Genomic DNA, 23,552 nt, shown 5'->3' on the forward strand with positions numbered 1-23,552 from the left:
GGAGAAATACAACACGCCCTGAATCCCTACTGCAATCACAGTACCTTTCTGAACAAAATGAAAAGAACCAGCCCATGGCACTCAGGTGTCAACCTCTACACCAGGGGCTCTCATTTCATAAGCCCGTATAGATATGCACCGTGGAGCTGTGAGACAGCCGGGGCTACGAAGAACGGACCAATCAGATGCTTTGGGAGAAGTCTGTGGGCGGAGCCTGAGTTGTGTCATCTGCTTGGGTGACATGCAGAAGCCAGCCCCTGTATAAGGGAGGTGAAACTGTGAGGAGAATCCTTGAGGTTGAGGGGGTATAGGAACTCTTACAAGAAGGAAAAGATATTTCCTAGGGAATCAGGACTCTCCCAGTCTGTCCCTTGTCCTGCCTGCAGTGCCCCCTCTGGGGCACCAGTGTGAACTGCGCTGCTTCAGGCCACCACACAGCCTTTCTTCCTTCCTCATCACCGATAGGACAGGTGGTTTGCAGCACAGGGCTCGTCATGTTGCCTGGGTACCACCCACAACATCCAACTCACTCTTCCCCAGCCAAGTTTGATCTGTCTGCCCTCACCTCTGAGGCTATTAAACTGGCAAAGAGATATATGAAATCGACATTCTTGAATGGCTCTTCACTCCGGGCAAGGAAAGGCAGGACTGTTTCCATGGTTGAAGTGTTCCAACCAATTCAGAGAAAAATACCACATGAAGTCAAAATATTGTTGTCCTAGCCAACAAAGGGTTTTCCTTCATAGCCATGCTGACATGCAAGGTTTACAGCCTTGCCTCTCCCCTGGTGTCAATGGTATCGTTTGCTCTCTGCAGCCGGGGGATGTCAGTTCAGCCGAGGTGGGGGGCGGATTTAATCTGTGGTACGTGGTAGCAAGGAGAGAGTCTCTGGGAGGATGTAAACTCTGTAGTGTGAAAAAGGAGTTGAATATCCAGTCTTGTAGAGAGACAAACAAGAGCTTCATTATAGTAAAAAGAACTGCCTGATTTCATTTATATCAAGTTCAAGCACAGGCAAAATAAATCCACGCTGATCAAAGTCAGAAGAGTATGGATTGCAGGGGTATTCAGTTGTGAAGGGAGATTTTTAGAGGGACTGGAAATTCTCTGTGTCTTGATCTGAGTGATGAGTACCCAGGTTATTCACATGTAAAAATGTCTTGAGCTGTATACCGAGTTATGCATTTTCTATATGTAATTTCTTGCTCAATGCAAAAATTTCAAATGAATCTTCTTCTTTTCTTTCTTTTTTTTTGGGGGGGGGGGTCACACTTACAAATGTGGCATCCAAATAAAGGACTGTTCAGTAGAGAAGAGATATTATGGATACTCAAAGTGGATTGTAGAGCATAACATACAGGAAAACCTGACCCAGGAAGGACCATAGGATTCAGTGGCAGGCTGACGTGGGTCCAAATCCTGTCTGCAGCTTTAACTGTGGATCTTTGAGCTAGCTTTAAATCTCTCAGGCTCAGTTTTCTTCTCTGAAATGTGGATAATAATATTGACCTTTAACTGTTATTTGGGGGATTCGATGAAATAATGTGTGTAGGTATTTTGCCAAACACCTGAAATATAGCTCAAAAATAATATTTATTATTGACAGATGCTAGATATATGTCCACATAAACTATGATGCTAAAGAATTCCAGTCATAAAATCAGGCTTCTTTCCTAGAATACTACTGGGGATGAAGGTATGAATATGAATCTAAATAACTGTTAACCATAAATCAAGTACTCCTTCATGAATAGCTAAATGGATATTGTTAAAATATGTTAAACTGTTGTGGTGGATTAGTAGCTAAGTCATGTTTGACTCTTGAGACCCCATGCACTGTAGCACTCTAGGCTCCTCTGTCCGTGGGGTTTTCCAGGCAAGAATACTGGAGGGCTGCCATTTCCTTCTACAGGGGATCTTCCAGACCCAAGAATTGAACCCAGGTCTCCTGCATTGCAGGTGGATTCTTTACTGACTGAGATATGAGAGAAGCCCTTTAAACTATTAAAATGTATAATGTTAAACTATTAAAATGTATAATGTTAAACTATTAAAATTTATTTAAATTACTCAAAATCAACTACATTCTGGGCTGTAGGATCTTGGTAAAATTACTGAACATCTTGGAGTAGTTTCTTTATCTATGAAATGGGAATGATAATACTACTTCAGTAGAGATATCCTGGTGATTTGGTTTACTAAAATATTTAGTGTGCTCTGCAGTGTGCTTAATGCACTGTGAGTTTTGGTTAAATAATTAAGTTTGGTAAATATTTCATTAATGCCTAATATAAGACAGATTTTTTATTTTTGGGAATCAAAATTAAAAATAAATTTCAATTTATTCACAATCCTTGCCTTCAGGCAGCTTCCAGCCTAGTGGGAAAGACAAACATATACACATTTATAAAATAATTTGATAAATGTTATACTAATATAATATTAGAATACTGGCAAAGCATGCAGGAGGCATTGTACAGAAGTCCATTAAAAGTGTGTGAGTGAGGGCCACATTTAAATTTTCAAAGGGCATCATGATACTGGAAAATAACAATTCAAGGTCATCATGTGATTGAATCAGTGGTTGTTGTTGTTTAGTTGCTAAGGCGTGTCTGACTCTGTAACCTCATGGACTGTAGCCGGCCAGGCTCCTCTGTCCATGCGATTTCCCAGGCAAGAATACTGGAGTGGGTTGCCATTTCCTCCTCCATGGGATCTTCCTGACCCAGGGATTGAACCTGCTTCTCCTGCATTGGCAGGCAGGTTCTTTACCACTGAGCCACCAGGGAAGCCCTTGAATCAATGGACAAAGGATTATTTCTATTTTAGAATCACAAGATTATCTGACTGGGAATGTTCTGAATCAGAACTGGATGCGTTAAAACAGCAAATGGAAAGCACTTTCAGTTTGGCAATGAGTTAGGAAGGAAATGGGATGGAGTTTGAAGTGGTAAGCCCTAATCCTACTGACTGTCGACTACCTCAAATGCAGTTCCTCTGGGTGCATGGGAAGGAAGGGCAGTTATTCCAGGACAGTATTGAGTCATTTCTACATTGAGAATCTGATGAAAGCTATGAATACTTTCCAAGAAAAAAAAAAAGGTGTCAGCAAACAAAATGGCCATAGTCATTTCCAGCAATACTCTTGTCCTTATGAAATTCAGGGTAAGAGCTTCTGTTTTAAGAAGACCCCCCACTGCTGTATCTTTTCTCCTCTCTGGAGAACCAATAAATATTGGCAGCTTCATTGATTCCATTACCGTATTCATACTGATGATCCTCAGATGATTTCTGGGTAATCCCCTGAGTGTGTGATAACCTTTGCTGTACGCCATCCTACCTGGTATTTCCCAGTGCACTTAAGTGTGAGACTGCTCCAAGATGACAACCTTAGAGAAAACCCAACTGCAAAATCTAGATGCTGCATAGGTAGTTAACAAGGTCTCTGGAGAGGAATATACCAATATTACTACATAGCAGCTAATGCAATCACTGCGGTAAAGTGCATTATTACTATTTTTCCTTCCGTGGCTTAGAAATTAGGATAAAGAGGCAAGACACTGGGTTAACAAGAACCAACTGCTCCCATCTATTGGCTAATCCTGGTCCATGTTGCTGAGGGTCCTGACTTCTCTCATAACCTCCTTGAGGATTCTGATGGACCTTTTTGTTTTGTCTTGTTAGCAAGTCCCTGAAGATCCAGTGCCTGGAGAGTGGAATCTGGGAGCAAGGCAGCTGTGTCCCAGTGGTGTGCGAGCCCCCCTCCCCTGTCTTTGAAGGCATGTATGAATGCACCAATGGCTTTGAGCTCGACAGCCAGTGTTTTATCAACTGTAACCAGGAAAGTAAAAGGGTAAGGATGACTTGAACTTTATTTTGGATCAGGCCGTGCTTGAATCTTGGTGACCAATCCGAGAATGTTGAATAAAATAAATGAATGGCAACAGGCAGGGCCTAAGTTGGGATTCTAACCAGAGATGTTGATATCATTTAATAGGAAATTAAGAAGATACTACATTCTTGGAATAGTCTCTCCTGTTGGACAAGAAGAACAACTTGATAGGTTAGATACCTGGGTAAACTGCAAAAAGGCTCAGATTCTGATTTGGCAATATGATTTCCCCCAAACTAACTTGGCTAGAAATGCTGGTATCATACTTTTTAATAGAAAACAGCCTTGAACAGAAACAAATTCCTCAGCAAAGGCAAAGCTGAAAGCACTGTTGGACTGTTGTTCTCCCTAGGATTTTGGCGCAAGAGGTCTCAAACAAAAACCACAGTCTTATCTTGGTTATGCAACTAGAATCAATTTTATTTTAGAAGCTTTTCAAGTACCCTACACAAACCCAAGACAGGAAGTTAAACAGACTTCCTAAGCAGAGATCAGTGACCTTGCCTTCTCTCCTGGCACATGCCTTTATCTCAATGTTCAGTACAACAAGGTAAAGGCCACAGGACACATGTGAAAAGAATACTCCATGAAATGAGTCCCCTGGGAAATCAAGCACACCTGCTTGCACTAATTGTTTAAGGGCTCAAGGAGTTTGCCAGATGAAGGGAGAGTTTATCTGTAATTCTAAAATCTTATTTTCTTGGGCTTTGTGAGTTAGTGCTATTCTCTACATTCTGCGTATAAGATACTTGGTGATTACTGGGGACATGAAGCCAAGAGTTATGCAAACAAGCACACATGTAGAGAAAGGGAATAGAACTTTGATGAGATGAAAAGCAGCTATGACGTGTCCATTCAAGCAGACAGAAAAGCAAAAAGCACCTTCAGAAAAATTATGAATTAGTCCCACTGGCTCAAACTCATCTTGCAAAAAATCTGACATTTGCCACAAGCAGCATTTGTGGGAGAGTATGAATGGATCAATGCAAAAACGACACCATCTGGGAAAAAAATTTCCCAAAGCTATCTCAGAATATATGGGTCACATTTGGTAGCTTACTGTAGCCTTATATCCAAAGGAAAACACACTGTTAATGATTTTCTAATGACAAAATTATTCATGATTCCTTCACATCAAAACAGCAAAAAACTTGTCTTGGCATTTTTTGGGAAAAGTCAATAGCAACATAGTTTATTATCTCAATAGTGTCTTTTAGTCTAGGTTCTACAATCGGAGAACACTGCCATTTAAGTAGACCACTTTTGCCCACACCCTAAAAGAAGTTAGCAAAACTATAATGTCCATGTTTTCAACTTTTGATATTCTAGCTTCCCATCCGCTGCACGAAGGAGGGACAGTGGAGCGAGGAGTTCAAGTTATGTGAGAACCTGCGAGGGGAATGCCCACCACCCACCTCAGACCCCAAATTTGTGGAGTACAAGTGTGAACAAGGACACGGGATAGGTATGTTTGGAAAGAGATGCTGATTTCTGCTCCCAGGTAGTCCTTCTATTAGGCCTGGCTGGGTCTTAGATCAGCTCCGTCATTCTGCCTGAGGAGTGGGCAGAAATCCAAGTTGACTTTTAGCTACTTCAGTTAAAATGAAATTTATGACATTTTTTCCCCCCACTCCTCCACACACATGTAATGCTGGTGCTGCTGCTGAGCGATTTGTGTAGTGTTTGGTCATGTTACCCAGTACAGCCTGAAAATGGATTGATTTTTTGGTAGGAGTTGCAGTTCAAAGAGGAAAGGTGGGAATGTGTAGCCACATCCCACACATGTACTGGACACCTGCTTCATACTCTCTGATGCTGTACCTTGAGCAGAGAGTTCCCACAAGGAGCAATTTGAGATTGTCTTTGCTTGCCTGGGTCAGCAGCCATTCTTTCTCTATGGTGAACCTGGCTCCAGAATCTAGGGACAACTTTTCTTTTTTAACTGGGGGATAGTTGTTTTACAATGTGTTAGTTTCTGCTGCACAGTGAAGTGAATAAGCTATATGTATGGGTATATTCACCCCCTCTTGGACCTGCTCCCACCCCCCACCCCGCCTATCTAGGTCATCACAGAGCACCAAGCTGAACTCCCTGTGATATGCAGCAGGTTCCCACTAGCTATCTGTTTTACATATGGTAGTGTATAAATGTCAATGCTCCTCTCTCAATTCATCCCACCCTTCATTTGCCCCTTGTGTCCACATGTATATTCTCTATGTCTGTGTCTCTATTCCTGCCCTGCAAATAGGTTCATCTGTACCATTTTTCTAGATTCCATATATACGTATTCAGTTCAATTCAGTTCAGTCACTCAGTTGTGTCCAACTCTTCACGACCCCATGAACTGCAGCACGCCAGGCCTCCCTGTCCATCACTAACTCCCGGAGTCCACCCAAACCCATGTCCATTGAGTCGGTAATGCCATCCAACCATCTCATCCTCTGTTGTCCCCTTCTCCTCCTGCCCTCAATCTTTCCCAGCATCAGGGTCTTTTCCAGTGATATATGTATTAATATACAATATTTGTTTTTCTCCTTCTGACTTCTACACTCTGTATGACAGTCTCTAGGTAGATCCATGTCTCTACAAATGACTCAATTTCTTTCCTTTCTATGGCTAAATAATATTCCATTGTATATACGTGCTACATCTTCTTTATCCATTCATCTGTTGATAGATATTTAGGTTGCTTCCATGTCCTGGATATTGTAAATAGTGCTGTATGAACATCGGGGCGCATATGTCTTTTTGAATTATGAAGTAAGTGAAGTTAAAAGTCTGTGTGGCCAGGGATAATTTAAAGTGAAATTAACTCAAATTGGCTCTGTCTGAACTTAAGCATCATAGAAAAGAGATCCTGTTTGTGAAAAAACTGTTGAGACTAACCCTAGGTTTTTAATTGCATGAGCAAGGAGTAATTTTCCCAGTCATTCTAACATGTGTAATGCCAGTAAATAAAACTTGAATTAATGAGAATGCTTGTTAGTTTCTGAGACTGTTCTTTACCATCTTCAATTTGCTGTTTGCACTGAGAAATCTTGTGGCCAGACAAGGAGGAGTAGGATGCTGAGACTGCTTCTCACGTGGTGCCTCAGGAGAAAATTCTTATATCCCCGCCCTCTAATTTCTACATTAATGTATCATACACTCACATGTGTAGAGTCCTTAAGATTCATGTAATTCTTCGAGTTATACAAGTCAGTATAAAACAGGAATAGAGATAACACTGTAAAGAAACTTGGAGATCATAAAATCTTTAGATGAGGAAATTGAGAACCTTGAGAGTCTGCCTTCTTTGAATAGAATTTTAGAAGATACTCAGGCTTCATGTACAAAGAAATAGAGTGGGATTTTCCTTTGAAAGGCCACCACAGGACCAAAATCTCTGCTTTTGATTTCTCCTCATTTCCTCTTTTAATCAGTAGGTTTCTTGGCTACCAGAGCAATGATCTTCAGTGTTGCAAGCATTATAAATCCACCTTCATGATTTGTGGGTCATTTTCTCCCCATTTAGTAAAGTTTTTAGATAATAGATCCTGCAATTATCAGCTTCAGGAAATCATATAAGCAGAAATGCTATTAAAAGTACTTAAAAGGCATTAACCAATCAGTATAGACCTTAGCTGGCCAGAGTCCTGGAGTGGGGTCTCAGAGGTCTGCAGAGCAGGAATTAAATCTTTTATTGCTGGGTCATACAGAGATTTCAGGGATTCTAGAGGAAGGGATATATGTGACCAGAAAGGGGAAGAGCACTTCCAAGTGCAGTGGTTCTTTACTGGTGAGTGTAGGAGCATCCCTACAGGTGCATAGTCAAAGAGTATCAGCCTTGCCGGTGACCATGTTAATGAGGTGATCTACAATGTAGAATGATGGACTCTGTGGACATGAATTTGAGTAGACTCCCAGGAGACACTGGAGGACAGGGAAGCGTGGTGTGCTGGAGTCCATAATGTTGCAAAGAGTCAGACATGACTTAGCGACTGAAAAACAACACAATGTAGAAAGCAATTGTTTTTGAAAAACAAAGCTAATGATCCCAAGATGTGAAGTTCAAGTGTCTGTTGTAAATTTCTGTTCCTTCAGGTGCAGTGTGTTCCCCATTGTGTATCGTCCTCCCTAGTGATCCTGTAATCCTTCCTGAGAATGTCACTACTGACACTCTGGAGCACTGGATGGAACCCGTCAGAGTACAGGTGAGGAAAGAGTCATTTTTATATGCTAAGGAGGTAAGACACTAAGCAATTCTCAACTGGCGGCATATTCCCAGGTGTAATTTCAGAGGCTTTCAAAGCATCCTTAGAACGAACAACCACATGGATCATTCCTAGAGAGAAGAACTGAAAATAAATAAGAAAAGAGAAAAGCTTGAAAAAAGATGACCCATATCCAAAGGAAAGTTTAAAAGAATATAGAAGGATGACCAAGAGGCATAAAGTATGATAATACAGGAAGGAAATTTAAAGAGAAAATTACCACTAATGAAAAAAAAAGATTGTAAATCAATTCTATTCCAATAAAAAGCTTTTAAAAAATAGAACAGCAAAAATATAAGATAAACCAAAATTATGAATAAAGAGAAGAGTAGAGAGGAAAAGATAAAACAATGAAAAAAAAAACTGAAAACAGGGAAAGAATGATGAAAGGAAGTAAGAGAAGTTGACTTTATTTATTTAATTCATTTTATTTTTTAATGGCTGTGCTGGGTCTTCAGTGCTGTGCACGGGCTTTCTCTAGTTGTGGTTCGTGGACTCCAAGGTGCACAGGATTAAGCAATGGTGCACAAGCTTAGTTGACCTGAGGCATGTGGGATCGTCCCACACCAGGGATCGAACCCATGTTGTCTAATTGGCAGACAGATTCTTAGCCACTGGACCACCATGGATGTCCCTCCTCTGGTTTCTTAACTACTTTAGCTCCTGACTCGTAATTTCCTTACCTAATACTACTGGCATAACTCTTACTGAATTCAACATCCACACATCTGGTCCTTCTGAAACCTTGGTCCTCAGTTCCATGGCCTCCTCTGATCACCTTTGCCTCCCTGACTTCCTCTCTCACACGCCTTCCTTGGCTCACTCTAATCTTGCTACAGTAGCTCTTGGCTGACTCTTGAACATGCCAGACACATCCCACCTCAGGACCTTTGCCCCGTGGTTCCCTCTGCCCGGAGTGCTCTTCTCCTGGGTATCTTCATGTCCTGCTCCTCAGCTTCCTTCAGAAATTTACTCAAATGTCTGGAAGGCCTCCTTTGACTACGCTATATAAAATGTTAACTCCCCTACACTTTTGTCTCTTTTCCCTCTTTTATCTTTTTCTCCTTAGGACTTATCATGACCACACATAGTATATGTTTAACTCATTTATCTTATATATTAATCAGTCTCTTTCTGCCATTAGAATAAAAAGATCAATGAAGAATTATGGTTCACTACTATATCCCAGATCCTAGAATACTACCTACTATGTAGTAAGTGTTCAATAAATACTTGTGTGAAATGAATAAATGAAAAAGAGAAAGATGGAGAAGATGGTAATACATTATTTCTTCTTAGAATGCGAGGATGGGGATATCAGAAAGCCTGGGAGATGGCTTGTTTTATTAAGCTGTCTAATAAACAAAAACCTTAGAAGTTTGTTCTTGCAGAGTCACCAAGACATAGACTCTAGAGAGGTACCACATTTCATTTGGAAATCATTATCAGATTGCTCCCTTTAACTCACAGGCTAATTGTGCTGTGTTATTGGCAAGGATGTGTGTTAAAGCAGGAGGATAAGGGATAAATACTTGTGTGATTCAGGGGTGGGGGATGGGAGGAGTGTGACCCTATCAATTCAGTCACTCAGCAAACACTTATTGGGACTTACTGTGTGCCCTAGAACTATGCTAAGTGCTGGGAATATGAAGAGGGAAAAATGAGAGTCCCTCTGTTTTCAAGAGTTACAATCTGGCCATAAAAATGAACGTTTATAATAATGCAACATGAGAAGTGCCTTGTTTGTGGTAGAGAACTATAGGAACACTCAAGAGGAAGCAACTAATTCTTCTGCTCAGGAACTCTGGGTGGGGTGGGGGGGAGGTTGTGCATTGTCGTTCAATCATGTCAGACTCTTTGGGACCCCATAAACTGTGGTCTGTCAGATTCTTCTGTCCATGGCGTTATCCAGGCAAAAATACCAGAATGGGTTGCCATTCCCTTCTCTAGGGGATCTTTCCAACCCTGGTCTCTGCAACCCCTGCATTGCAGACAGATTCTTTATCATCTGAGCCACCAGAGAAGACCTTGGAGTTGGGGAAGGAGCAATAGATCAGGAAGCTTTTCCTTTGGGTCAGAAACTATGATCAAAGGGAACATTCTAGTGGGTAAGAAGTTCTATGTGCTGTGGTGAGGGAGAGGAGAGATGGGAGCTAGGGAGATGGGATAGGACAGAGGCAGGTGGACAAGACCCTGTAGTGCCTGGTGAACTCCTCTGAGGATGTTGAACCCAAAGAGAAAACTGCACCAGTGGGAGGGACGCTGGGAAGTCCAGTTGGAAGTGGAAAGGAGAAAGCCAGAAAAACACCTTGCCTGGTTCTCCCATCCCCTGGCCTTTCCGGACTTTCTGTACCATTTCCCACAATCTGTTGTGAAGGTTTAGCTGGAATTAGAATACCTGAAGAAAGGACTTCTGCCTCGTGTTCCTGGGGTGCCAGACAGGGTAGCCCCAGCCAGTCCCTCTAACTCAACTTCTGTGATAGACTTCTCTTTCTCTATAAACAGCTGAAGGGGGAAAGGCTTGGAACTTTTACAATCCATTTTCTCCACCTGAGAGATGAACTGCTTCAGGAACCCTTCTACACTTACGGTAGCATCTGCCCAACAAGGTATTTGATGAGCATAGTCGGTGGATTCAGGGTTTGTGAGACCAGAGTGCAGGCCTCCGTGTGATCGGGGTTCTTCCACTTCCACTTTCTGAATGGGACTTCAGAAAGAGCAGTTCACTTTTCTTCATGAAGACAGCAGAGACTTGACTATTTCCCAACTGGAAAACAGTATCTTCTGTTTTATTAAAACCTTTCCTTTCTCCACTGTCCTTCAGGGGAGTCACTATTATTTATTTACCTCTATTCCAAAGCATTTTGTTCATGTTTATATTCCTACTTCCTTTTTCAGCACTGGGCAAATTGTAGGTGTCTTATAAATGTTGGTTGAGTAAGCAAAGAAATTGCTATGGCATCATTTTCTACTTTGGAAGTAAATATATATTTTCTCCTCAAACTGGGTATGTTGCTGCAGCTTCCTACAGTTATATATAATTATATCCTTGTCAATTGCAAGTTGCAAACCCCAGAGAGAAAATGCAGAATTTATTTTCTTCTTAAGCCAAACATCAAACGTTATCATTTGTATCACTGCATTTGTCATGACTATGGTCTAGTAAGTAAATTCCTGGTTTTGGAAAATAGGTTATCCAAGCACAATTTTGAGGATGATAACATCTAAGGCACACTGTAGATCTTGGGATAAAAAAATTGTGTTTAAAAGAAAAGTTCAGTTTTTATTCATAATCTCTGCTCTTCACGAGCTACATAATTTTAGGCAGCTTAACTGTTCTGTGACTCCATTTCCTTATGTGTAAAATAGGTATAATACTTAACTCAAAAGGTTAGTATGAGTATGAGATGAGAAGCATATGACTAGAATTTAATTTTGTGATTGATGCATAATAATCTTTCTTGGTTGGTTGTCATTCCTACTGGAGACAAGCTGCTTCCCCTCACTTCTGCCTGCCTCTTCTCATCTGTAATGACACACCATGCTTTTTATAATTTGGAGACGCAAATAAATAATGTAGTGGTGGGTCACAGTGTGCAGTATGGTAGGCAGCACCATTACTTTAGTGGCACCCTTGAGACTTGTGTTATATTTCTGTGTGAAAATAAAGTGAAATAATTAAATTAGCTGCTTCCAACACTATAGTGGAAGAATTGAAGTAACTCACCAAATGAACTTCATTCTTACCTTGAAAGAGTAAGTTGTTCCTAAAAAAAACCCAAAAGTCAGAAGTTCAAAGGTTGAAAGCATAACTGACATTTCCTGAATCCCCAAATCAGTATTTTTTATGCCAAAAGGAAGCCAAGGGTTAATCCAATGTTAATATTCATTATCATACAGTCGCTAACCACCATGCTGTTACCTGTACTCTCTCAGCTCTTTTATAGATATAATGAAACTAACAAGGATTGCTTACAAATGAAGCTTACATGGGATGCTTCACCTTTAGGGAATTGAAACAGAAAAACAAGAAAAAGTCAATGGAAGCACAGGAGACAATGATGAGATTATTACGCTTGTGTTCCCAGATCCTCAGAAATGAGATTATGCACTAACCACAGATGACCGATGGTGTCTGCCATTTTGTGGCATTCAATGGCTCTTGAGGGGTGGGAGATGCAAGCCTGTCCTCACGTCACACAAGTGTATGTTCCTGGGTTCTTGGTCTCGTCACAACAAAGTTTTGGAGTGACGGACATTAAAGCCCCCTGGGCGTGTCACAGCTCCCAGGTCTTGGATAGACCGTGTTATAGTTCTCAGGTCTCGAAAGGACCGTGTGATAGCTCTTAGACAAATCAGTGTTACAGCTCAGTGTTACAGCTCTATTTTATTTAGAAGATAGCAGGAAAATCCATCTCTGAGGCGTGAGGGCACATCGATCCAAAGACGCGAAGAGAAGAGTACCCCAGCGCAGGGGTTGCGGGGAGAGAGAGTTAGCTTTGGCTCCTCTTTTTATATGTTTTTTCTCTCCCTGGGCCTGTCCTGTGTAAATTGGGCCATCCCGGAGTGTTGTTTTTTTCATCTGAGGTCCTCACTCCAGTCCTCGAATCTTCTTTTGTTCTATTTTCACGGGCTTTTCCCTTCCTTGTCTTTTAGCCGCCGCCATCTTGGACTCCTTTTCCCTATTCTACCTACCTAACACTCACAAAGAAGTGCCTATTACACCAAAGCAGGTGTATTAAATGAAAATCTTCCTCAAGTATCGATTTATCTTGAAGGATGTTCCACATTATGCTCAATCTTAAGTTTTGGTGTCCTTTAGAATCACTTGGGCAGTTTGTAAAGGGAGCAGAACTGTCTTCCCCTCTTCAGAGAGGCTCACAATGCCTTGGGGTATGTATTTTTTAACAGGCACCCCAAGTAATTCCCGTGTAAAACTTTGCAAAACACTGCTATTATAAAATAAAATACTGGCAACATAAATGTTTTAAGTAAAAGCATACCTATTTGGAGCCTGGCTCATTTGTTTAGTAAATGATGATCTCCTATTACATGTAAACCCCTGCTATCTCCCATACTTCAAATACCTGGTATCTGGCAAGACAACAGAGCAGTGGATTAAATTGCATTATTTTCTCTAGTCTGCTTCCAATGATTTCATTCTTTGTAATAAAAATGATGTCTTACATTTGGATAACACTTTATTGCCTGCAAAGTTGTATATATAAAATATATATTTTAGATATTTATAATTTCATTTGAATCGTCTCATAAACCAATAAACTAGGGGGAAAAGATTTTATTATCCTTATTTCACAGACAAATTAGATATTGTCGGATTATCTGTCCAAGTTTGCACAGCTTTTAAGAATTGGAGAGAGCAGTGCAACCAACTTTTCTGACTTCAAGTTCAGTGATTTCCCCTGAATCACCATGTTTTCTGTAGTCTGGTGTACATTTGGGTTACTTTCCCCATCAAATAAAAAAGAAGTCCCTTGTCACAACCGTGAGAGCCTCCTCGTTCCCACACTTTCCTTCCCTCCCTGTGAAGTCTAATAAAATAATTGAGAGGTATTTCCCTATAGTACTGCTTTTCCTTATTGTGAGTTTGTTTTTAAAGAACAATCAAGTAAACTTTTCAGGTAGCTATAAAATTTGTTTACCTGTCTCTGGGGATTCTGCTGGATTTTACTCCTGAAAATGATACCTGAGTCCTAGAATAATATACTTTTCATTAAAGGAAGAATTTCCAAGAACTTGGGTAGTAAGGGATTTTGACGAAAAACAACTCCAAGTGGCAGCTGTCATAAAAGGAAGAGTGAGGCTCTCCTGGGTTCAGATACTATTTGACTTACCCCTTGGAGCCTCTTCCTGCTCAGCGGCAAGAATGGGGATGGTATCCTGTCTTGAAGGTGAAAGGTTACTGCTGAGAGCAATGGCAATGGCAATGGCACCCCACTCCAGCACTCTCGCCTGGAAAATCCCACGGGTGGAGGAGCCTGGTGGGCTGCAGTCCATGGGGTCGCAGAGTCGGACACGACTGAGTGACTTCACTTTCACTTTTCACTTTCATGCATTGGAGAAGGAAATGGCAACCCACTCCAGTGTTCTTGCCTGGAGAATCCCAGGGACGGGGGAGCCTGGTGGGCTGCCGTCTATGGGGTCGCACAGAGTCGGACATGACTGAAGCAACTTAGCAGCAGCAGCAGCAGTGACTCTGGAGGAGAGGATTTCGATCCGGGGTCAGAGACCAGGTTTGACTACTTGGAGCTTTTTGTGTAGCAAAGTTTTATTAAAGTGTAATAAAGATAGGGAAAGCTTCTGACATAGACATCATAAGGGGACAGAAAGAGTGCCCCCTTGCTAGTTTTAGCAAGGTGTTTTATGTCTGTTGGTGCTGCTAATCAGATAAGAGACACCTCAAGGCTGAGGGAGTTTCACCAGGCCCCTCTCCTATCATATGCATTTTTGAGATAGGATGGCACAAGGTGTGTCATCCGCACCCCTCCCCCCCCACAATAAGATTGACATGAATACTGGTTTATTGAGCCATTATCAACCCAAGGTTTGAGAAAAGAAAAAAAAGCTAGCTTTAAGCAGAACCATTTTGAAGAAAGGGCAGATTCCCAAGCAAATACATAGTTTCACTAACATAGCTTAAGCAAAATATTTCCATAAGAAAAACGCATTGGTTAGCCCTAGGCAGAACCAGGTATCATCAACACAGAATTAAAAGAAGACTCTTTTAATTTTGTGTAGAGAAGGAAAAACAAAAACAAAATCTTCTGCCACTTGCAGTTCATTTCCTTCTGCCACTTGGGGACCTCTGACCTTCCTGCCTGTTACCCTCTCAAAGGGTTGCTATAAAACTTCAAAATAACACTTTTGCAATGTTTTTCAGTTTCTTGCACATAGTTTAAAATTATGTAAAAATGGAATTTGTGTTCACTTAGTACAAATCTCACCTTTGGAAATTTCCTACATCTATGAAAAGATATCAGCAGCTATCTATAAGAAAGAGAAATATTTTACAAGTTCTATCCTTTGCTTGTTAGTGTGTGTGTGTATGTACAGACTGATGTGTTAGGCCTTTTTTTTTTTTTTCTGTGCCTTTTACAAATGAGGCTGGGAAGACAATGGTGATTCAGTGCTTCCTATTGGAATACCTCTGACTAAAGAAGCAATGTCTAATGGCTTGGTTATGAGTTTAAGAAGAGAGTAAGGATGAACATGTACTATTATGTTATGTCTAAATGTTTCAAGAGCATTCTGGCTTAGAAAACGTGAAATAAGGATTTGAAATTCCCAAATGGGCTGTCTGAGCCTTTGCTGTTGTAATAACGTCTTTCCTCCTTCACCTACTATGTCTGTGGACATAGACTTTTCTATAATGATGGCATCAGCCATCATTGCAGAAAGAGAGGACATCAAACAAAAAGGCTTCTTGGTTGTCAAATAAATTCCTGCCAGTCAAAGTGACTGAGCAGTGGAATCCGGCAGCTAGGCCAGACAGGAGCAGCCAAGTGTGCAGTCAGTGTCGCGGCTCATATCTAGGGGGCTTGAGCTGAGGGTAATGGGAAGAGCGCCACGTGGACTTCCACTGAGAGCACTTTGTGCTTTTCTCATGCCTGCTTTCCATCTTCTTCCTTTCCCCTTCTTCCTCTTTTCTGTCACTCTAAACTGTAAGACCAAACTGTAAGAGTCTTAGAGATAAGAGTGATGTCTTACCTTCATCCCCATGCGTGCGTGCCAAGTTGTTTCAGTCGCCTTGGATTCTTTGCGACCCTATAGACCAGTAGCCCACCAGGTTCCCCTGTCCACGGGATTCTCCAGGCGAGAATACCGGAGTGGGTTACCACGTCCTCCTCCAGGGGATCTTCCTGACCCAGTGTCTCTCACCTCTCCTGCATTGGCGGGCGGGTTCTCTACCACTCATGCCGCCTGAGAAGCCCCACCTTCATCTCTAGACCTCCTCCCCAATGCAAGATTCATTTCACTTGCTGCTCAGAAGGCAGTTGCTGTGTGAAACAAAGAGCTGGAAAAAGAATGGCTCCCACCCCTCCAGAGCCATTTCTCATGGCAAACCTTTGGGTTTTTCCAAAAAGATACCCACTCCAGTCTTCTTGGGCTTCCCTTGTAGCTCAGCTGGTAAAGAATCTGCCTGCAATGCAGGAGACCTGGGTTCAATCCCTGAGTTGAGTAGATCCCCTGGAGAAGGGAAAGGCTACCCACTCCAGTATTCTGGCCTGGAGAATTCCGTGGACTGTATAGTCCATGGGGTCTCGAAGAGTCAAACACAACTGACCAACTTTCACTGAGTGACAAAAAAATAATAAGATTAATTTTTTATTATTGTCCTTAATCACTGTGTCTAGGGAATGTTTTATTACATCTTGTGACTTTCCTTTCTAAAATAGGAAAATTGGCATTTTGACTTACCTTATAAAGAAGTGGTCTTTTGAGAACCAGATTTCATGGAGAGATTTTTTTGAAAAACACATAGTATGGCAATTGTTTGCATGTAAATGAATTTTTAAAAAAAATGTTTCTTTCTGAAATACAAAATAATCCATCACAACAGCTCATTTTCACTATTGGTTTGTATCATAAATTCAGTTCTCTCAGATTGGATAATACTTTTTTCCAGTATATCATAATTAGGGATTATTTAATGTATCATAATTTAGTATATCATAATTAGGAAGTCCAAGTTAATGACATTTTCCTGGGGCTACACTCATTAGGTTTGCAAAAATTCTCAACACTGTGGAATTCCTCTCTCAACTTCTCAGCTCATCAAGAGAATTGCTCAGTCAAAACAAATCTTATAATTTCTGACTTTGTTTTCCCAAGTTGGTCCCAGAAGGATTAATAACATCTTAAATAAAACCAAACTGTTTTAAGAGAAAGAAAAAAGCTGGAAGAAAAAAAGACAGAACCCTTCAGTGGCATAGCTCCCTACTATTTGGTATCACCCTCCTGGTGTCCCCTTGTCTCCTAATCCTTGCCCTCCCTCCACCTCGAGTGTCCTCTTGAGAGGTGCAGTTATGAGTAACAGCCCTAGTGACGCTTGCCACACACCATGAGAGAACAAATCCTTCAGATGTGAGTCATGCAAAGATCTTTGTTCATCTGTTTTAAGCATGGAATTGTTCCCTCTCTGCTTGAGTAAGTCTCAAGCATCAATTTCCTCTTCTCTGGAGAAGAACAGACAAGGGGGTCTTGGAAGATGAGGGAAGAGGAACCAAAAGCCTATTGCAGAGTAATGTGCTATGATCCAAACAGATATTCAGAATAACACTGCATTTTATTTAGGGCTGCATACATATGTAGTATTGATGATAAGGAAATCATCACAAACCTGGGCAGGAGCAGAACTTTGTGGCCTGATGTGATTAGTTGCCCATTCTGTTAAGTAACTATTCCTGATAAAAAAACAATTGAGCAATTTTTTGTTAGACCTTAATGTTGGCTAACCATCAGTCTTGTGACTTTCAGCAACAAATTTAAACACGCAACAGCCTTCATACAGCCCTATGACCTTCTGAATAACCCTAACCAGTTTCCCTTCCCCTCCTGCCTCCCTCCCCTTCCTCTCTCTCTCCCTCCTTCTCTCTCCCCCTCCTTCTCCCTCTCTCTTCCCCCTTTTCTTCTCTCCCATCTGCTCTCCCTTTGTTCTTCCTTCCTCTCTTCTCTTCTTTTCCCTTGATTTTTTAAAAAATTAAAGTAGCTCAATCAAAAGAAAATCTTTAAACTGGTTTTCTCATGAATCTTTTCCTTTTGAAAAGTTCAAAACAAATCCTTGGCGCTCAATTGTTCACAATTGACTCATCTGAGAAGTGGCTTGCTAATAGTGTAACAGCTATATAATCATATACTAATGTGTAGAAATAATCATTTAAAATGTCAGAATAGTTGTTACCAGAAGGGAGAAAGGAAGGAAAATGATGTTAGAGGGACACATATAGGGGACTTTAACTGAACCTCTAATGACTTAAACTCCAGAAGCACATACCGTGAAATGCTATAATTTGATAAAGCTGGGCAGAGGGCATAAGGTTATTTTTTCAATTATTCTCCATAACTTTTCAAATACAATATATAGGATTATAATTTGTCAAAAAATATTCCAGGAAGTAAGAAAATCATATTGAACTGTTAAAAGATAAATTGAGACATATTATGAAAGGTTTTAAGAGTTTATAGGAACAAATCTCAATTTGAATTAGACAATGCCAGACTGAAACTGGTTAGGAGTACTCCACCAGGAGGTGTTGGGGAGAGATTTGATTATAGAAAATAGGCAAAGAAAGTAAGGAAATCATTGACTGGTTATTGCTTAAAGCCTAATTGATTGTCCTTTGTTTTCAGTTTCATAACCTTGAGGCACTGATGGGCTGAGATTCCGGTTTGATTCCATAGCCCACCATGGCATTTAGAGCCATCTTAGCATAATGACCTTCTTGTTTAGTTAATTTAATATACCTCACCAGGAGCTGGCCCTTCTCTGCCAGCTTCTCCCTAATTTCCCTCCTGTTTCACATCCGTCTTCCAGCTCACCACCACAAATGTGCACATAAAAATATAGGACCTGGAAAACATTTCAAATTTTCTGCCAGTTTTAATTAGTAAGTAGTTATTAAATTAATTCTGTATGCAGATCTTTTCTTATGAAGTGAATGCTTTTCATAGGCCAGAAGATAAAAACAAATCCTAAAAATACAGCATCCTATTTAGTGGTTGACAAATGCTTAATAAACATTGTCTCTCTCTAAGTCACTGAGATAAGATTATGAGTTGGATACAGTCTCTATTCACAAGGCTTTGCAGTCTACAAAGCATGAGACACAAGTACCAGAAACTTTGCAGTTTTTACAGAGGTTAAAGAGGTTGCCAGTCTTAAGAAGGTTCAGTGTTAAAAGAGATTCAGTTTTAAGACTGAATCATAGAATATTTTACATCATTAAATATTTAAAAAATCATTGAAATGGTTATTGTCAATTCCACTACCATGAGTTTATTCTACAGATGTGGTTGCACATGTATGAAATGATTTATACATAAGCCTTGTTTGTTAGAGCAAAAGACTGAAAATAACTTAAGTATCCATTAATATGAGTGTGATTAAACTAGGGTACATCCATGAAATGGAATAATATGCAATCAATAGAATGCAGGATCCCATATACCATAAAATGAACAGAACACCAAGAAACATTATAAAGTGAAATCAAGTAAGGCAATCAGACAATAATAAAATAAAGCACTAAATAAAATTGTAGTATTTTATAATCTGTGTGAGGAAATAATTTAATATACATATGTATATTCATAGACTATCTCTGTAATGATATAAAAAAGAACGAAAAATAGGATGGAAGAAATTGGGTAGTTGAGGAACAGATATAGGAGGGAGATGTGTATCCTTTAATGCCCTGTATATTTTATACAGTGAACATGTATCACATAGTAATAAAATTAAGTTATGTAAAGATACTAAGATGTAGGGGAGTTCCATGGTTAGGATTCCAGGCTTTCAATGTCATAGCCTGGGTTCAATCCCTGGTCAGGGAACTGAGATCCCACAAGCCACATGGCACAGCCAAAAAAAAAAAAAAAAAAAAGAGGTAAAAAATAAATTGGAAGTAATAAGAGAAAAGAGCACTGGGGAAAAAGAATTAAAAGTAAAGACAGAACTCTTTTCCTTCCTTTTTTTTTTTTTCCTTTGCAAAATATGTTTAGAATTTTTCAGTTTAGAAGATCAGTGCTCCAGCCTTTATGAAGGTGATGGATGGAACAGAAGGTATGAAGGGCATAAGAGAAACTGATCCAGTCCGAGGCTTCTGGCAAGTTCTAGCTATAGCCATCATGCGAGGATGCTAAGGCTGAGTTTCCCTTCGTTTAGAGAAATTGATGGACTTCCAGCTGCTTCCTCCTCCATAGACTCTGAGCTCTCTGAAGCAGCGAGGGGACCGATGAATTTTCAGATCTCTTGTGTTCCCTGGGGAATCTGGACCCTAGCTACTGATAACGTTTGATATGAATGACTGACTGACTAAGGTGTGACCTGGGGATCCTTAGTGAATTCAATGAACAAGAAGGAATAGAGTTGCCATGTATTTGCTGTTGAAATTATTTTGTTTTGCCATTACCATTATCTGATGATAAAACATTGGGGAAAAATTCAAAAAGTTCAAAAAAAAAACTTGAATTTGCTGCTTTTAGGCAACTATTTCCATAGAATCGACATTGTTTTAGGTATTATAAGTAATCCAGAGATGATTTAAAATATACATAGGATGTTATATGCAAATAGTATGTCATTTTATATAAGGGACTTGCACATCCTCGGATTTTGGTATCTGTGAAGGTCCTGGAACCAATCCCCTGTGGATATCAAGTTATGACTGTATACATTTGATAATCCTTCTTTTTTTTAGCACAATGATAAGCAAAGTCATCTTCTATATTATTACAGTATAGAGTTTTGAATATCAAGGTTTTTTAAGATTTATAGTATTTATTTCCTCTCTTGGGAAACTGTGAAGGAGGACTTTTAGTTTATAGTAACATAACTCCAGAAAAATACTGCAGATTCCCATTTTCATAACTGACTGTGAGGTGTATATTCATATACCTGCAGGTTAATATATGAAAATGTCTTCAATCTGATTGCTATACAGTCTTAGCATTCTAGAATGTATAATTTTCAATTACTAAAGGTACTATTTAATGTAAAACTCATGTCTCACAGTGCATTTTTTTTGTATGGTTTCCCTGAATTTCTGTTGTACTGAATTTAAAATGTGCACACAAAGGTCTGCAAATGGTTGGATCCGTAGCCGGTTATAGAGAGAATCTCTTTTTCTCTTTGAAACTTCTCATGGGACTTCTTTTCCTGAAGCGTATCTTTTGAAAGTGTAAAATGCGAAAATTAGAAGAAAAAAAACCTCCATGAAGATGAGTTGTTACTATTCACAAAGAGCAGATGACTGTTTAAAGTCACATTAGCAAATGTCCATTGGGATTTAGAGGGAGTCACCAGTGTTTTAACAGGAACACAGGAACACATTTTTACACTCTCACCAGTTAATGCTGGTGCCATTTTGAGTCCCAGTGTTGGGTTGTTGTTGTTGTTCAGTCACTAAGTCATGTTTGACTCTGTGACCCCATGGACTGCAGCACGCCAGGATTCCTGTCCTTCACTATCTCCCAAAGTGTGCCCATGCTGGTGGTGTCACATTAAACCTCTATGTCCAGTATACAGACCCTCTTTCATTTCTCACAAGGAGGGGATAAATGGTGCTAAAGAGTTGCCGAGTGCTGTTTGGCCTCTACTGTCTTGGGCACTCACATCTAGAGATCTAGGATTTCTGAAATCCACTTTTAGTTCAAGGCTCTTCTTATGAAGCTCTATTTCTCAGCCTTTAAAACTCCACTGGTGCCTCCTGATCAACACAGCTATCTCACAATTTCTTGCAACATTAAAATTTCAAAACAAGTGGGACCAATATTGTGCCTAGAGCCAAAATAAAGTCATTTTAGTATTAAGGATGCTTTTTTAAATTTTTTATGTGTTTTTTAATTGAAAGATAATTGCTTTACAGAATTTTTTTGTTTTCTATCAAACCTCAACATGAGGATGCTTTTTTTAACCACACCGACACCACTCTGGAAATTTTAATAGCTCTGGGAGGGTGAAGACAATGAAGAGGATGAAAACTTCCCTTTGCTAAGAGTTTCTACCTTGGCTCCATCCAGTTGCATTAGCAGTTTCAAGGGAAGGACTGGACAGCTGCCTTTGACCTCTTCATACAGCCCAACTGGGGCTCATTCCTCTGAGAGGGGTTGGGCTGAAGGAGTAAGTTCAGAATTTGCCCCTCCTCTCACTGACCAGGTGTCTCAGCTTTGGTTTTCTGTTCTTTCCCTCTTCCCTTTCAGAGTGTCATGTGTACTGGACGGCGTCAGTGGCACCCAGACCCCCTCCTGATCCACTGCATCCAGTCCTGCGAGGTAAGGTACTCCCCCTCCCTCAAACCCAGACCAGCGCTCTCTGCTCTGCTCAACTCACAGAGATTTGAGTCCTTCTGGTTCAGTATCTTGCCCTTTCTCTGCTCCGATGCCCTCTGCTCAGTCTCTTACACGTAGCTCCATAATCCCCAAGTTACAGATATTAGGATTTCCGATTTTGCCTTTTTTTTTTTAAGCAAAATCGCCAGGGTTCCATTTTAAATGACTTAATAAAAAATAAAGTTAAAAGCAAGTCAGAATGATTTATGGTTTGGGGATTCTCTAACTGGGCCTCACTGGAGCTTAGATCAGAGTTTTGCAGCTCAATGGCCCACAGACAGGGGTTTGGCCAGGGCAGTGTCTTAAAAACAATTTTGTTTTGGTTGCTAATGCTTAAAAATTGGGATTTCCACATAAAATTTATAAATGTATAGGTAACATTTTACATACACCAAATAAAAATAAATATAAAATCTGTGCAAAGATTTTTCTCTTGAAAAACAAGAATATCTGGCAACTATGGCAACAGTTAACTGGATCTGAGTGGCAGCTAGAATGCCAGAAGGGCTGCTGCCCTCCAGTTCAGCACTGTCCTTAGCAGTCCCCATAGCTTCCCATCTCCTGGGCTTCTCATTGACATCAGCTGCCGGGGTCACGCAGGCATCCGTTTGCAACCTCTGAGGAGGACCTGTAGTCCACTGGTGATTAACCCAAACTAGATTTTTACCCACTCAAGAAATCCTGTTTACTTCTTCATACAGGGCATCCCCCTACCAGTGGGGAAGTTAGGGGTTTGTAAATTCCTTCACCAGATTAAGAGAAGTTATTACGAGGAAGAGTCAAGAATGAGGCAGAGCCTTGCTTACGGACCATGACAAAGGAATCCTGACATGGATACACACACACACACACACACACACACACACACACACACACACACACACACACACACACACACACACACACACACACACACACACGTCCTCTCACCCAGGGAATAGCCAGTAACAAATACAAGTACTCTAGTCTCAGTCACAACAGCCTTTGTTATCCAGACCTCTCACTGGAAGTAATTCAGCCACTTAGCAGCAATGCGCGCTAATTCTGGCTGCACCTCGAGCGCCAGAGGGAGCTGTTTAACTGCCCTTGACTTCAGCACCCTCCCGTCACACACACCCAACTCTCCATGCTTCTGTATCTCTGTTTCTCTGGATCTAATTCTGGGAAACTGGGATCTATGTGAGGCCAAAGAGGGGAAAAGGGTGGGGTTTGAGACAAAGAGAACACTGGGTGGAGAAATGATGCCAGTAAACTCGCGTCGGGAGAGTGCATCAGGAGAAACGCTAGCTCGGAGTGTGCTTTGTCACGGTGTCGGCCAGCAAAACAGCTCATCTCCT

At 40.7% G+C, this 23,552-nt stretch overlaps 1 protein-coding gene across 1 annotated transcript in view; it reads left to right on the forward strand.

Annotated features, from left to right (window-relative positions):
* PAPPA2 (pappalysin 2) overlaps window positions 1-23,552 on the forward strand; it is a 356,164-nt gene that overhangs the window by 282,460 nt on the left and 50,152 nt on the right. Inside the window, exons 19-22 of the mRNA XM_060396631.1 lie at window positions 3,685-3,853; window positions 5,222-5,357; window positions 7,976-8,085; window positions 22,087-22,158. Of these exons, the coding sequence (XP_060252614.1) occupies window positions 3,685-3,853; window positions 5,222-5,357; window positions 7,976-8,085; window positions 22,087-22,158 (487 nt within the window). The remainder of the gene's footprint in view (window positions 1-3,684; window positions 3,854-5,221; window positions 5,358-7,975; window positions 8,086-22,086; window positions 22,159-23,552) is intronic.

This window comes from Ovis aries, chromosome 12 (assembly GCF_016772045.2).
Source record: "Ovis aries strain OAR_USU_Benz2616 breed Rambouillet chromosome 12, ARS-UI_Ramb_v3.0, whole genome shotgun sequence".
Taxonomy (NCBI): domain Eukaryota; kingdom Metazoa; phylum Chordata; class Mammalia; order Artiodactyla; family Bovidae; genus Ovis; species Ovis aries.